This window comes from Oncorhynchus gorbuscha, linkage group LG06 (assembly GCF_021184085.1).
Source record: "Oncorhynchus gorbuscha isolate QuinsamMale2020 ecotype Even-year linkage group LG06, OgorEven_v1.0, whole genome shotgun sequence".
NCBI lineage: Eukaryota > Metazoa > Chordata > Actinopteri > Salmoniformes > Salmonidae > Oncorhynchus > Oncorhynchus gorbuscha.
Window position 1 is genome coordinate 33,969,444 of NC_060178.1, and position 16,759 is coordinate 33,986,202.

At 42.0% G+C, this 16,759-nt stretch overlaps 1 protein-coding gene across 7 annotated transcripts in view; it reads right to left on the reverse strand.

The window, feature by feature from the left end:
- LOC124037882 (carboxyl-terminal PDZ ligand of neuronal nitric oxide synthase protein-like) overlaps positions 1 to 16,759 on the reverse strand; it is a 259,421-nt gene that overhangs the window by 196,939 nt on the left and 45,723 nt on the right. For 5 of the 7 annotated variants that reach the window (XM_046353077.1, XM_046353074.1, XM_046353072.1 and 2 more), the window contains exon 2: positions 10,657 to 10,728. The exons of the other annotated variants lie outside the window; for them this stretch is intronic. In XM_046353077.1, coding sequence (XP_046209033.1) covers positions 10,657 to 10,728 — 72 coding nt within the window. The remainder of the gene's footprint in view (positions 1 to 10,656; positions 10,729 to 16,759) is intronic. 7 annotated transcript variants of the gene reach the window in all.

The following is a 16,759-nucleotide window of genomic DNA, read 5'->3' on the forward strand; positions in this document are numbered from 1 at the left end:
AAACTCACAGAGCTGGCAAGGAGGGCATTAATGATAGAGGCAACAAGAGACCAAAGACAACCCTGAAGGAGCTGCAAAGCTCCAGAGCGGAGATTGGAGTATCTGTCCATGGGACCACTTTAAGCCCCACACTCCTTAGAGCTGGGCTTTACGGAAGAGTGGCCAGAAAAAAAGCCATTATTTAAATAAATAAATAAGCCAACACGTTTGGTGTTAGCCAAAAGCCATGTGGGAGACTCCCCAAACATATGGAAGAAGGTACTTTGGTTAGATGATACTAAAATGGCACTTTTTGGCCTTCAAGGAAAACACTATGTCTGGCACAAACCCAACACCTTATCACCCCGAGAACACCATTGGCAGGGGCTGGGAAACAGGTCAGAATTGAAGGAAGGAATGATAGATGGCGTTAAATACAGTGAAATTCTGTTTCAGTCTTCCAGAGATTTGAGACTGGGACGGAGGTCCATCTTCCAGCAGGACAATGACCCTAATCATACTGCTAAAGCAACACTTGAGTGGTTTAAGGGGAAACATTTAAATGTCTTGGAATGGCATAGTCAAAGCCCAGACCTCAAACCAATTGAGAATCTGTGGTATGACTTAAAGATTGCTGTACACCAGCGGAACCCATCCAACTTGACGGAGCTGGAGCAGTTTTGCCTTGAGGAATGGGCAAAAATCCCAGTGGCTAGAGGCAACAAAATAGGAAAAATGGCAAGGAGGATGAATACTTTCGCAAGCCACTGTACCTCAACCTGCCTAGTCAGCTAGCCAGCTACAGGGATGGTGGGAGAACAACCTGAAGGTAATTCTCTTTGCAAACAACAGCAGCGTCCAGGAAACCACCGACGACGGGCGGGAGCTGCAGCTGTTGACTGATGTAAACAACGTAATTGTAGATACAATTATTGCATATACTGTAGTGATTGACTTAGTGTTGTTGTTTGTCTATTGTTATTTTTGTATAATGTCCTTTCAGATCACTGAAACCCCTCCTGATGTGGTGGAAGTTGTCGAACCAGATCAGAACACCTTCAAGGACCAAAGGGTGTGGAGGTTTTTGACCAGATAAAAATGATGTCTGCTGTATGTCTGCTATTAATTTAATTTAAGGTCCTCCAAGAGATAATATCTCAATTATATTTCAAATTACAAATACATATCTTACATTATGTAAGAAATGTATTTGTAATTTTAAATATACATTATGTAAGAAATGTATTTGTAATTTGAAATATAATTGAATTTATTCCTTTTATCAATCAAGGTGAGACTGAACATCGACAAGGCTCAGGTGAAACAGAAGTAAGAGCTACCGGAGCAGAATCAAGAAGAAAACCAAGTGCTTGGTTTGGAAGAAGGACGAATGGAAGGTGAGACCTGGGAAACCTTGCTGCTCTTTCGCCCCTAGCTGGGGTCACCATCTGTTAATGTGAATACAAAACATCTCAGAAAATAACGATTTGCAACTTGAAGCTAGTTTTAGTTTCACTAACACTGATATCTTTCTACTTGTCTTCCTAGGGTTACTTCGGTCGAAGCCAACAATCTTCTTCAGTTGGAGCAGTTGGATGGTCGACCACTGAAGCCCTGACGCTCTACACGTTTGTGAAGCCCAACAGACAAAGTATGTTAAAAGCTTTGGTTGACATTTGAGAAAGCAAGATATCGTAGTTGTGCTGATCTTATAAAAACATACCTCTTCAATTTACCTCTCCAAACGTTTTTAGGACCATCGGCTGTCCGAGTCCCCCATGACTTAATTTTACAATATGACGTCCATCTTGCCTGGAGGAGGGAATTGTTGTCGTCCCCCAAAAAACTTGCCAGTGATTTTCAAATCAAATTTTATTGGTCACATACACATGGTTAGCAGATGTTAATGCGAGTGTAGTGAAATGCTCGTGGGACCTGAAGCAAGGCGACCATCTATGTCGGCGCTATCATCTGACCCAATGATAAAGACAGTGAATATGCGCACACTTACCGGGTATATGGATGATGCTCTCTGCTGGTGCCAATAACATAGGTTACTGTTCACTCAATTGGGAGATGATCATTTTGATAACTGGAAACAGATTAGATTATTTTCTTTGTCTTCTCTTTTTAGCAATAACCATTTGCTTTTTTGAAGTATTGTGATGGGCATAGGCTTATTGAATAGGTAGTAATCATTCATTTTTACTCACCGAAGCAATAACACAATGTGGTCAAAGACTTAGTAATTTAGTTGTAGCAAGCAGCCAGTGTTAGTTTTAATTTCAGACCCAACATTCATTACCACTCATTTGTGGCCTAAAAACGAGAAGCTAGCTTTGAAGTGAAACCGGTTTGTCAGAATGAAGCGATTGGATTGGAGTAAGGGAACCGCAGGCACTACTGTATGCGGTGCTCATTTAACCCCAGAGGATTTCGATGGCTATAACCAGGTGCTTTGCCGAGTGTGAAGGTGAAGCCTGCAACCTCTGTTTCCTACCGGTAACTTTACATCTCGAGTGTCAGCAGTGATCGAGATAAGCCGGGTAAATTGAACTAGTTATGTATTTTGTATTGAACTAGTTATGTATTTTGTCCCTATAATAACTTTCATTATTATAGGGACTGTGTCCACAAAGTGGAATGTTGACAGATAAAAAAAAGACTCATGATGAAAGTGTTGTACCAGTATTGGCATAACATATATTAATAAAAAGGTAACAATGTGTTTCAATTATTCTTATGGAAACTTGAAGCCTGTGTAGGGCATGTTCTCCTCATTTGAGAACCTATTTCTTGTTCCATTGCACACGCTGGAATTGGCACTGCCCCAGATATCCCCAATTCCAGGTGATAAACTGCCTGTAGGCAACGATTCTGAACTTTATTAAAAAAGTGCACTACTAGTGGTAGGGGGAGTGGTGTAACATTATTTGAGTTCATTATTGCATTAGATTAGTGGGGATTCTATTTCTATATTGACATCCAGGCAGACCGTGGAGAAGCCAGAATGTTGCGTCATACAGCCCACTCCTTTCTCTGTCATCGTGGACGTTGTCTGAAAGTTTTCCTGACAGCGCAGACCCCATGGTTATCGGCATGGGAATATCCTTGCTGCACGAGCACCTACAACACGTTATTTTTATGTGGTTCAGCTGTAATTATGAAGGAGGTGACATTATAGGGTGTATTCTCAGAAGCAAAGTAGCTAGCAATATTACCAATCAACATTCCCAACATGTGGAGCTACATCCTACACTACAAGTTAAGCACCAGTGCACTCTCAGAAACGGGAAAGTGATCCCATTCTAACAATTTATTTCTGGAGGAAGTTTCCTCTGCAGTCAAATGCTAGCTGGCAAGTCTAGTTCGCTGGCTAAAATAGCTAGCTAGGATTCTTACATCGGAAGTGCTGCTCTCACTAGCTCTCGCTTTGTTTGGTAGTTAACTCAGCCTACAGTCCTTACCATGATGGGCCCCCCATGATGGGCCCCAGATGTCAATATGTAAGTCTCTGCTCTCTCTTAGCTTTTTTTTATCTGCCGGAAGGTTTCGTTTTAGTTATGTTTTATGCGTTACTGCCAGTGCTTGCTGATCTTCCCTTGTTGTAACGTTAGCTGGCTAAGATAACGCTAATTGCATATAACATTCTTTGATAACTGGTTAGATGTGGTTATGAAAACTTATTTTCAAAAACTGATTTACTTTAATGTAGCTGTAAACTAGTTGTTGATAGCAACTGGCTGACTCATCAAATGCTAACGTAATGTTAGCAGGCTGGTAGGGCTAATGTTAGCTAGCTAGTAGGACTACCGTTAACAGGCTAGTTGACTAGCCTCCTTGCAAGCTGATTATATATATGTAACTATATATTCAAGTAAGTTAGCTGAACATTTAATTGAAATCAGTAGTCATGAGTGCAAACGATTTGGTTTAATTTGAAGTTATACATTTGAATTTATTTCTGTTGGAGTGTGCAACTTAGGGAATAGGCTGGCTTGCCGGGACATCCTTACTACGTCACACCCCGCAAATGTTTTTTTCTGGAATGACTGGCATTCTTCAGAAGTTTAATGCAATATCTAGAAAAATAGAAAAGTGAGGTATAACTTTGCATTGGGACTTTTGATGCATATTGTAATGCAAATCCATATGTTACATATGGTTAAGTTTATGCTATCTACTCTTTAACTGCTTTTCACTGACCACTGCAACTCAGCAATCAACTTTTTGGTAGGCTATTTGTCAAATGCGCTGCCCAAATGACATGCTTAAAACAATTAACAGCTCATTAGCTCAAAAAAATGTAATCCAAATCATGCCCTCTGGTGTAGTATTTTGAATGATTTTATTTATTTCTGTAATTTAATTTACTTTAGGGGAAGCTTATCTTCCCCTAGCCTAATGGACGTGCCACCTATGCCAACGTCAATGTGTAACCGGTGCATAAAACAGCTGGCCACAAAGCTTACAAGGTCAACTTCAAATGCCAACATCAAATTCAAAGAAATCGGCGCACTACCTAAATGGCTGAAAATAAAAGCAAACTGTCTAGCACTGTATGCTGAGAGAAAGGCTGTGCAGGCTGGCAGCTTCTCTCAGGAGAGATGCTCTGCATGGTCCTAAAGCCAGCCTACCAATATGCTAAACAGCCATTGCATTTGTATCAGGATTGGAATAATTTTAGTAAACTTTTTTGCAGCCTACTTTTACATTTTTGGTCTTGAGCTGTGGAACTTAATTAAAAAGGGGTCTGAAATTAGAGCAGCATCTCCATTAGTTACAGCAGGGCCTGACAAAAGTCTGTGCTGCTTCTCAGAAGAGAAACGGTGAATCAGCCAAAGTTTCAATCCTCCATTTAATGAAGGGAGAGTGAAATGACTCGCTAATGTATTGCTTAGCAAAGGACATCGAGGAGGGAAGAAGGAAAGGTGAGAGAGTGAGAGTCAGGGAGCAAAGTAGAGAGAGAGAGAGACGAAGGGAGAAAAGGAGGGAGTGGGAGAGAGAGAGAGAAAGGGAGGAAGGGAAAAAAGGAGAGGAGGGTAAAGGTTTGAGTTAGAGTGGTCAGTCTCTCTGGGAAACGAAGAATGGCGTCCGACTATGTCTTGGCTCTGTTTCCACACTCTGGGTCAGTGCTGTTGACGGCATATTGCTGCTGTCGAGAGAGGGTGTACACACACACACACACACACACACACACACACACACACACACACACACACACACACACACACACACACACACACACACACACACACACACACACACACACACACACACACACACACACACACACACACACACACACACACACACACACACACACACACACACACACACACACACACACACACGTACACACTGGGTCTTTGAGTGTGTGAGCTGCTCTTCAGGGAGGATAGAGAGGGCAGGAACTCCAGAATGAGTCCCACTGACAGCCAGATGATAGATGGGAGAGGTATCCTCATCTATGCTGAGCCTTCTACATATCTTACTGCTCCACACAAATGACTATATAGCCCAACAGATAATCTAGACCAGGGATGGGTAACTCCAGTCCTCTAGGGCCTGTTTGGTGTCACACTGACCGTGTCTAAACTTGACAGTTCATGAAGCTTTTGTATTCTGATAAGGGAGTTCTGATCATAGAATTCAGAACACGTCATGTGTCTACATTTACATTTAAATGTGTCCACCATGTCCACATTGTGTCTGTTCCCACGCTATATTCAAATGCTGTATGCATTCTACAAACTGTGGAATAGCCAAAATATTGTAATAACACAACAACAACTGATGGCTGTAGCTAACCAGCCAGCAAGCTACCAAGCAGCGCTAAAGAGATTGCAAATGAGTTAGCACAACTCTAGCCAAACAAAACATCCCTCAACATTATAATGAAAAGGTGCCTCTCGGTCCCAAAACACAACTTTTCTGGAGACTTGTGGGAGGAGTGCTGATGATGTTGCCTGCTGTGTACGTCAAGTGTAGACACGACCACTTTTTCCCCAGCCCCAGCCAACATATTCTGACTCCAATCAACTAATCATGATTTTAAGTTTAAGAAGGCAATTAGTTTAATCAGCTATGTTTGCTAGGGATGGGGGAAAAGTGTGACACCACTCCAGCTCCAGAGGACTTGAGTTGCCCATCACTGATCTAGACCTCTGTGTGAGTCAAGCATCTGGTACAACACTAGGCTAGCTAGCTATCACTCCTTCCAACAGCACTACTCTCTAAGGCCCTACAGTACAGCCACACTGTTGAAAGCTTATATTAAAGCCACTGAGCTATTTACACAAACCTACTATCTGCCAAACCAGTCTCCCCGTAGGGAAGCCAGACATTGCACATAAGAAGGATATGAGTAAGCAGTGGTGTGTTAGTTGTGTGTTAGTGCTGGACTCATTTGGTAGAGCATGGCGCTTGCAACACCAGGATTGTGGGTTTGATTTCCACAGGGGAATGGTATGGAAAAAATGTATGCACTCACTACTGTAAGTCGCTCTGGAAAAACATTCTAAAATGTCATACAAAAGCCTGCACACCGGGACCAGTGTTATATGTAGATGATGATCCCTGATGTAGGCTTGCTATATCCTCAGAGAGCAGCAGTAGCATCACATTAAGACTTTAACACCCAGCAGCATCCCTCCCACTTCAGAGAACAGGACAGGACATTAATGGAGTAGAGGTTGTTTAATTTGACAGGCGCCTGGATCCCATCTCATTACTGTCAATCACATAGACACAGGTAAACACCAGGCAGCAGGATAATTGAAGAGCCAAATAAATTAGATGCTGAGAGTGAATCACTGAAACACAATGCCTCTGCCTGTCTTTCTCTTCTCTGTCTCGCTGTCTGTCTTTCTCTCTGTTCTCTCTACCCGTCTTTCTGTCTAGCGCTCTCTCTCTTTCTGTATTCGTCTGTACCCCTCTCTCCCTCTCTTTTCTATCGCTCTCTAACAAAGCTGTAATGCTGTTTAAATGAAACCTCTGCAGTTAATTTGAGACGAAAGGATTTCATGGAGAACTGTAGATGATGTGGCGTGGGAGACACAAGGGCTGGAGGAGCAGTCACCACCATGCCTATACTCACACCCATACCCATACATATCCATGTGCACCATATCCATACCCACACTCAAACCCATACCAATGCCCTATACCCAGACCTATACCCTGTATGCCGGCACATACAGTAAAGAGGGAGCTATGCAAAGGGCACATTTACATTTGCAGGCGCTATACAACCGGTAGTTGACCCCTATGATTCTATCAGTTCAGTCATTCAGTATGAGTACAAACAAGCTAATACCAAAATGTTCAACATGAACAAATTACAATATTTATTAGGACTATATTGTACTTACTGGAATAATTACACAGTAATAAGGACACTGTAATGTAAAAATGTAACAAGGCCTGATTGAACTATTTTCACATATAACCTGTTCTCCTGCCATCAACAACAGCTGCTGTTATCCCCCAGCAGCGTTACGCACTCTGGGCAGTGATCCTCGGCTCTCAAGCAGTTTGCACTTTACGGGAACCTCTTGAGTAACAAGGTCTAAAAAATAACAAACAATGACTGATAGCAAGCCATGTGGTGTGGTGGGAGTATGGGAGAATTGAACATATTTGAAAAAAACGAAAGATGAAAACTTTCTCCTGAGGAGATGTGATGTTCCACAGGAATCTCTTTTGAGATAGAAATCTAACTTCACATGCACTTTCAGGACTTTGTAAGCTAGGACCAGGAGCGAATATGAACCTTATCACCTTTGTATGTACTGTTAAAACAGTGATGACATAGCCTACTTTTACCAAACAGCCAACATTATCATGCAGTGTAGGAATCAACAGGACATAGAAAAAGTAAATGGTCAGAAGACAAGAAACACAGGATGGTGGTGAATATTGAGTTCAGAGGCTACATTTTAAGACGGACAAAGACAAAGAGAGAAACTTCCAAAAGCAGTTTATATTATTAAGTATGTCCACCCCACTGCCTCACTTCAAAGATCACCATCCCTGAATCACCGTCCGACCATCTGCACTACAACCCTACTACACTCTCACACGAGAACATGAAAAAGTGGCACCGTAGACTTTACAAAAGCCTAAAAACCTGAGTAATAAATTCCGTCTGTTCCAGTGTTGCTTATCTATGCCGATTTAGTCCTGCAAAGGCGAATCATTTGTTGATTGATTTGTCACACTTTCTGGTGGTGTGGTCAAATTGTACTGGAGGCGGTAGAAGGGCCACCCAGGGGAGGGTAGTGCGTTTTATCCACGGTTTACATCAAGGGATTTTGGTACTTTCCCTATACGTTAGCTATGCACAGTACTGACATGGGTTTCCGCCGTTGGCTCTGGGTTCCTATTTGTCACACTCCTCTGATATTTGCCTCTCCAAAGGCCACGAAACAACATGCTTTGTTGCCCATGATTTGTCTTTTTTTTTATCAGAGTTATTGTTCTCACAATAAGCTAGACTCAAGTAACTTCCATGACAGTCTTGTGGTGCTGAAAAGCGGCAGCCACAGAGAAATCAGTCGGGAGGTGGCCAGCACGCGGTGCTGAAATGAGGCTAATTTGAGTAAATCATTTCAAGTCTTCATGTTCATTTGAATTAACTAACAAGAGGGCTTTGTGTTGGAGCCTATTTCTTCCTATTTAAGAAACAAGAGGTAGGCCTATGTGTTTGACTACATTATAGGCCATCCATAGATATACATTATAGGCCATCCATAGATTTGTCAGCCAGTTCCTCCAGTAGTGTCACCACTACTTAAATACCTCTGTGTTGTGAAGGGCTTGGTGTGTTAAGCTAATACCAGTGCTTGAATTGAGGGGGTAGGCCTATGTGAGTGTATGCCATAGCCTCATTTTTGCTAGTTTAAGATTATGAAGAAACTAAAAATGGATTCTGAATATAGAAAGTGATCTATAACGACGATCCTTAGGCTAAAAACAAGGCACAAGAAAGACACGCCTCTGATGCATATGGGGGTTAATGGTCTTTGGTTAATCTCTATGACATTCAGAGGCTGAGCTAAGAACAAAAATTAAAAACTTTGGAAGTAGGCCTACAGATGTCGGATCTGAACTTGATCACTCTTTTGTTGCGGAGAATTTTCGCGGTGCATCAGGAAATTCAAATGAGCCTCGTGAGTCCCTGAAAAAGAGCAGTTCTCTTTCTCTCCATGTGGGGGATAATAAAATAATAGCTAAACCAAAATTAGTTTCCATTCATTCAAATTGTCTGATAAATTGCCACAGTGGATTTGCCATGGTATACAATTAAATACGTTATTTCTATTGAACGGAATGCTTGTAGAAAATGGCCTTAGTCTGTTCAAAAATGACTCCAGTTCCAGTGGCATGCATTGAAATGTGTGTCTTTCTTATGGCTTTCTTTTGCTAAATATCTATGAAGAAACAGGCTTATTTTCAAATAACTGACATTAAGGTGAGGTACGCTCACTGTATTACAGGGCCCGGTTTCCCAAAAGCATGTTGAGGCTAAGTTAATCGTTAAGTTCATCGAACCTTTGTAGGTTGATCTTTAAATCTCAGAGCTGTTTCCCAAAACCCTCATTAACGTTGCACTTAAATAAGCTGCACTTAATATAATGCCTGCCTCAGACCACTCGTCGAACAGCTAAGTGCGTTGTTTTTTGCCCTCCCGCATCACTTTATACACAGAAGATCTCCGCTAAACATAGAATCACATGGCTTATCCATATATCTGTGACTGCCGATAATTTGTCTTTGCAATTGACACAACAAGCGATGTATAAAAAGATGCTTCAAATAAAAACAGAGATGACTACAATAAAATATAAACAGTAGGCTATAGGCCTATTTCAATCATATTGAAATGCCTTTCATGTTCAATCAATTGAGTTTTATTTTGATACTTGTAGGGTACTATCTGTAATTTGTCTCAATATCTTTTATGATGTGTAGCCGAATATGTGCGCAATGATGTGCCAAATCAGTGATTGAATGCATTTTATTGAGTAAGCATTAGAATAATCCACATCAATATTTTCAGCCGTAGGTGGTGATATCTCCCTAGGAGCTGATCCGTCGTCAGTATAGTGAAATAATGACAATTTTAGGGAAAGATTTGAATGGAGAAAGCTGATCCGATAGCAGCGCTCCCTTTTTTTCCCGTTCCATCAGTATCCAAAAGACGCACTTAGCGACGCTCCAAAGACGCACTTAGCGACAGTTCTCTCTGCGTGGCGTTTTGGGAAAAGCATGTTACATCTTTGGCTGTTGTAGGAAAGGTACATCGTTAACATGAAATACTCATACGCATTAGTTCCATTACTATTGGGAAACTGGGCCTAGGTCTATTTCACTCCAGCAGCTGGCATATTCTGTCCATTCAAAATTCACTTGTGGGAACATGGCGGCTCTCAACACCCGACAACAGAAAGAGTTGGCCACACTTGCCTATGCCGTTCGGCCATCGCTCATCCATATATTTATATGTACATATTCTTATTCATTCTTTTACACTTGTGTGTAAGAGGTAGTTGTTGTGAAATTGTTAGATTACTTGTTAGATATTACTGCATTATGTGGCAGGTTCGACAACTGAACAACAGTAGCTGAGGGGAGGTAGGTGACTAGTTTGTTTAGATGAAGGGGACAACTAACCCGTATTCTCCTCATAGCAGCCACAATCTCCACTCTGCTGTTCGGCCGAGCCACGTCCAGACTGCCGATGTACTGGTTAGGAACAAAACAGAAAGCAACGATAGAAATGTTACCATATTTATTTGACCATTGTGAAATATTATACAGTGGCATAATTTTGGGGGGTATATAATTATTACAAGATAATATCACACTATTACAAAATAATTAAAGAAACTATAATGAAATAATAAATTATCTCGTTAATACAAGAAAGATAACGTTATAATGAGAAAGATCTAGCTAATACAAGACAATCCGGTTGCACGTTATTAAGAGAAATAGCCTTTATTATGCTGAAACGTTAAGCTTGGCTTCCTCTCATGCACAGGTTGACATTATGTCCGGTTTGCTTGAGTTAATCGACTTTTATTTTCACCTCGGTTTGAGGCATTGGGAGATACAGTGTTAGTGTCATGAACAATATAGATGGTGTTGTCATTAGTTTACATCCATCCACTAGGCTACCCGGGGAGGCAGGGTAGCCTAGTGGTTAGAGCATTGGACTAGTAACCGAAAGGTTGCAAGTTCAAATCCCTGAGTGGACAATGTACAAAATCTGTCGTTCTGCCCCTGAACAGGCAGTTAACCCACTGTTCCTAGGCTGTCATTGAAAGTAGGAATTTGTTCTTAACTGACTTGCCTAGTAAATTAAAGGTACAATTTTTTTAAATGCAGAGAATACTGAGTTCTCTAAGACTCTACTGATGGAAAAAACTACTGAACCTCCTTGATATAGCTTTATTTCTTCTTAATCAACTGGGCCGACATAGGAAAATTCATGAATACAAACAAATACATCTTAAATGCATCCAAGAAGGATATGTGGTGACCTAAAACTCAGTCAGGCATTTACTTCATATTCTAGTATCTGGGAACGAGATTAGCTAGCATGCTGCCTAACCTTCACAACCAAGAGGACATAGAGGAACAGCTTAGGTAAGTGTCCTTTTTGTCTTGTAATTTTACATTTGGAAGGTGCATTGAAACAATTAGCTAACATTATATTACCTCTAGCACAGTCAACTAGCTAGTTAGCAAGCTAAATGAATGATGCATTGAAATGAGCTACTCTCGAGGGATTACTATGGTAGCTAGCTATGGCTATTCTCAAGAACAAGCAAGCCTGTATCTGAGAAGCATGTACAACTGATTGAGCGTTCTACTCAACGCATTCTCAATGACCGCTGATTTAATCAAAAGTGCATTACAGTGGCTTGGATATACAAAGATTGCAAAAGGAGGCAAATCATTTGTAGGAAAAGCTGTTGTCATAATTTTGATGCTGCCAGATTGACATTAGATTCAGTAAAACGTTAGCTAAGATTGAGTGGAGACCACCGGAATTTCGCTAGCTACATTACCATTGATAGCTATTTTTGACCAAATTTGCTAGCTAATGACAACATCGCCATCCATTTGACGACATGATAATGATGGCATAGTTGTTTCCTGTTAAACTTTTTCCTACTTTTGCAATGCCATCATACACTGTTCAAAAAATAAAGGGAACACTGAAACAACACAATGTAACTCCAAGTCAATCACACTTCTGTGAAATCAAACTGTCCACGTAGGAAGCAGCACTGATTGACAATACATTTCACATGCTGTTGTGCAAATGGAATAGACAACAGGTGGAAATTATAGGCAATTAGCAAGACACCCTCAATAAAGGAGTGGTTCTGCAGGTGGTGACCAGACCACTTCTCAGTTCCTATGCTTCCTGGCTGATGTTTTGGTCACTTTTGAATGCTGGCGGTGCTTTCACACTAGTAGTAGCATGAGACGGAGTCTACAACCCACACAAGTGGCTCAGGTAGTGCAGCTCATCCAGGGTGGCATATCAATGCGAGCTGTGGCAAGAAGGTTTGCTGTGTCTGTCAGTGTAGTGTCCAGAGCATGGAGGCGCTACCAGGAGATAGGCCAGTACATCAGGAGATGTGGAGGAGGCCGTAGGAGGGCAACAACCCAGCAGCAGGACCGCTACCTCCGCTTTTGTGCAAGGATGAGCAGGAGGAGCACTGCCAGAGCCCTGCAAAATGACCTCCAGCAGGCCACAAATGTGCATGTGTCTGCTCAAACGGTCAGAAACAGACTCCATGTGGGTGGTATGAGGGCCCGACGTCCACAGGTGGGGGTTGTGCTTATAGCCCAACACCGTGCAGGACGTTTGGCATTTGCCAGAGAACACCAAGATTGGCAAATTCGCCACTGGCGCCCTGTGCTCTTCACAGATGAAAGCAGGTTCACACTGAGCACATGTGACAAACGTGACAGAGTCTGGAGAGACGCCGTGGAGAACGTTCTGCTGCCTGCAACATCCTCCAGCATGACCGGTTTGGCGGTGGGTCATTCATGTTGTGGGGTGGCATTTCTTTGGTGGGCCTCACAGCCCTCCATGTGCTCGCCAGAGGTAGCCTGACTGCCATTAGGTACCGAGAGGAGATCCTCAGACCCCTTGTGAGACCATATGCTGGTGCGGTTGGCCCTGGGTTCCTCCTCATGTGGCTGGTGTGTCAGCAGTTCCTGCAAGAGTAAGGCATTGATGCTATGGACTGGCCCACCCGTTCCCCAGACCTGAATCCAATTGAGCACATCTGGGACATCATGTCTCGCTCCATCCACCAACACCACATTGCACCATAGACTGTCCAGGAGTTGGCAGATGCTTTAGTCCAGGTCTGGGAGGAGATCTCACAGGAGACCATCCGCCACCTCATCAGGAGCATGCCCAGGCGTTGTAGGGAGGTCATACAGGCACGTGGAAGCCACACACACTGCTGAGCCTCATTTTGACTTGTTTTAAGGACATTAAATCAAAGTTGGATCAGCCTGTAGTGTGGTTTTCCACTTTAATTTTGAGTGTGACTCCAAATCCAGACCTCCATGGGTTGATAAATTTGATTTCCATTGATCATTTTTGTGTGATTTTGTTGTCAGCACATTCAACTATGTAAAGCAAAATGTATTTAATAAGAATATTTCATTCATTCAGATCTAGGATGTGTTATTTTAGTGTTCCCTTAATTTTTTTGAGCAGTGTATTTCCAGGCAACAAAAAAGTAATTGGCCCCCATCACAGGAGGTTGGTGGCACCTTAATTGGTGAGGACGGGCTCTGGGATTCCAAGACAGACAGACTGGCTGGCAGGCAGATAGACAGACAGACAAAGACACACCCAGGGCTTATGGTAATGGCTGGAGCAGAATTGGTGGAATGGTATCAAAATCAAACACATAGTTCCCCTATGTTTGCTCCGTTCCAGCCATTACTAAGAGCTGTCCTCCTCTCAGCAGCCTCCATTGGCCTGTTGTGCTTCACCACTCGGTGCAGTCTGCTGACCATTGCTGAGGCCAGGAAGATGTCCGCCAGCCGAAGTAAGAGCCAAGTTCATTGCCATGCAGTTACAATCCCCTTTGCTTCCACCACTTCACATTCTTCTTCAGGTGCTGATATTACTTTCTAAATTCAATGTTATTATGGTCAGATTACTTACAATAGTGAACGATTATATCAGCTCAAGGGACAGTACCAGAGACTGTAAGGGGGCTGTTGCCTGATTAGAAGTTTACAGAAGTTATTTTTTTAATACATCATTTTCTATATTAGTTTAGGGTTCATCAAATCCCAACCTGACAGTGTGCCTTTCAACTATTCTATTTTGTTTTCCAACCCTCAGGAAACCATGAGATGGGAGTGGGCCACCTGACCAAAAACCATTGCTGTGTGTGGTTAAACTCCAGCAGCTCCTCTAGGTGCTTCAGCAGACCTACTGTCTTTTAGATCCTGCTGAAACGGTCCACTATCAGCCAGGTGTGGATGCTCTCCCATGGAAAGGATGAGCTGTTGTGGCAACAAAATGGCTGAAAGTTGCCTGAGTCGTGCCTCGTTTTCTGAAAAGTTTACATTTACTTCTGAAGATCTTAGTGCACTAAACTGACAACTACAGACAAGATTGTTTAAGGCACAGCATGTTTTCCTGCCATCGAGAATCTGAAATATATTAAAGTAGCAAGGGGGGGGGGGTGAATTGTTATGCACGCTCAAGTCTTCTGTTTTTTGCCTTTGTTTTACAATAAAAAATATTTTGCATCTTCAAAGTGGTAGGCATGTTGTGTAAATCAAATTATACAAACCCCCCAAAAATACATTTGAATTCCAGGTTGTAAGGCAACAAAATAGGAAAAATGCCAAGGGGGTGAATACTTTCGCAAGCGACTATAGCTCTAATCCACAATATGGCAGAGATTGAAAAGCTATAAAACATACAGTACCAGTCAACAGTTTGACACACCTACTCATTTGAGGGTTTTTAGTTATTTTTACTATTTTATACATTGTAGAATAATTTGTAAATGACTAAAATGTAAATGTAAATGTAGTGAAGACATCAACACTATGGAATAACACATGGAATCATGTGTAGCCAAAAGTGTTAAACAAATCCAAATATATTTTGTATTTGAGCTTCTTTGAAGTAGCCACCCTTTGCCTTGATGACAGCTTTGCACATTCTTGGCATTCTCTCAACCAGCTTCACCTGGAATGCTTATTCCCACACATGCTGAGTACTTGTTGGCTGCTTTTCCTTCACTCTGCTGTCCAACTTATCCCAAACCATCTCAATTGGGTTGAGGTCGGGTGATTGTGGTGGCCAGGTCATCTGATGCAGCACTCCGTCATTCTCCTTCTTGGTCAAATTGCCCTTACACAGCCACACAGACAGTTTCACCAGCAAAACACCCCCACACCTCCTCCTCCATCCTTCACGGTGGGAACCACACATACGGAGAGCATCCGTATGTGTCACCTACTGTGGTCTCACAAAGACACGGTGGTTGGAACCAAAAACCTCAAATTTGGACTCCTCAGACCAAAGGACAGATTTCCACCAATCTAATGTCCATTGCTCGTGTTACTTGGCCCAAGCAAGTAGCCTTTGTATCCTTTAGCAGTGGTTTCCTTGCAGCAATTCGACCATGAAGGCCTGATTTCATGCAGTCTCTTCTGAACAGTTGATGTTGAGAAGTGTCTGTTACTTGAAGTCTGTGAAGCATTTATTTGGGCTGCAACTCTAATGCACTTGTCCTCTGCAGCAGAGGTAATTCTGGGTCTTCCTTTCCTGTGGCGGTCCTCATGTGATCTAGTTTCATCATAGCTCTTGATGGTTTTGAAATGTTTCAGATTGACTGATCTTCATGTCTTAAAGTAATGATGGACTGTCATTTCTCTTTGCTTATTTGAGCTGTCCTTGACATAACATAGAGCTGATCATTTACCAAATAGGGCTATCTTCTGTATACCACCCTTACCTCGTTACAACACAACTGATTGGCTCAGACACATTAAGAAGGAAATAAATTCCACAAATTAACTTTCAAACAAGGCTCACCTGTTAATTGAAATTCATTCCAGGTGACTACCTCATGAAAGCTGGTTGAGAGAAGGCCAAAGAGCTGTGCAAATGGTGGTTGCATATGTGTTATTTATAGTTTTGATGTCTTCACTATTATTCTACAATGTAGAAAGTAATACAAATAAAGAAAAACCCTAGAATAGGTTTGTGTCCAAACTTTTGACTGGTACTGCACGTTTTTGGCTATGGTCAATAATATCAAAGGCTGGACTGAAATCTACCAGTACAGATCACACAATCTTCTTATTATCAATTTATTTTAACCAATTATCAGTCATTTGTGTCAGTGCAGTACATGTTGAGTGCCCTTCTCTATAAGCATGCTGAAAGTCTGTTATTTTCAGTTTGCTAAGAGCTGGCAGCAAGCTGATTGGTCTGCTGTTAGAACCAGTAAAGGCTGCTTTTCCACTCTTGGGTAGTGGAGTGACTTTGGCTTCCCTCCAAGCCTGAGGACAAACTCCTTCCTCTAGACTCAGATTAAAGATATGACAGATAGAAGTGGCCAAAGAGTCAGCTTCCATCCTCAGTAGCCTTCCATCTAAGTTGTCAATGCCAGGAGGTTTGTCATTATTGATCGATATCACAAATTTTACCAAATTCAAATTTACAATGCATTTCCTTCATTATCATTTTTGTAATGCATGC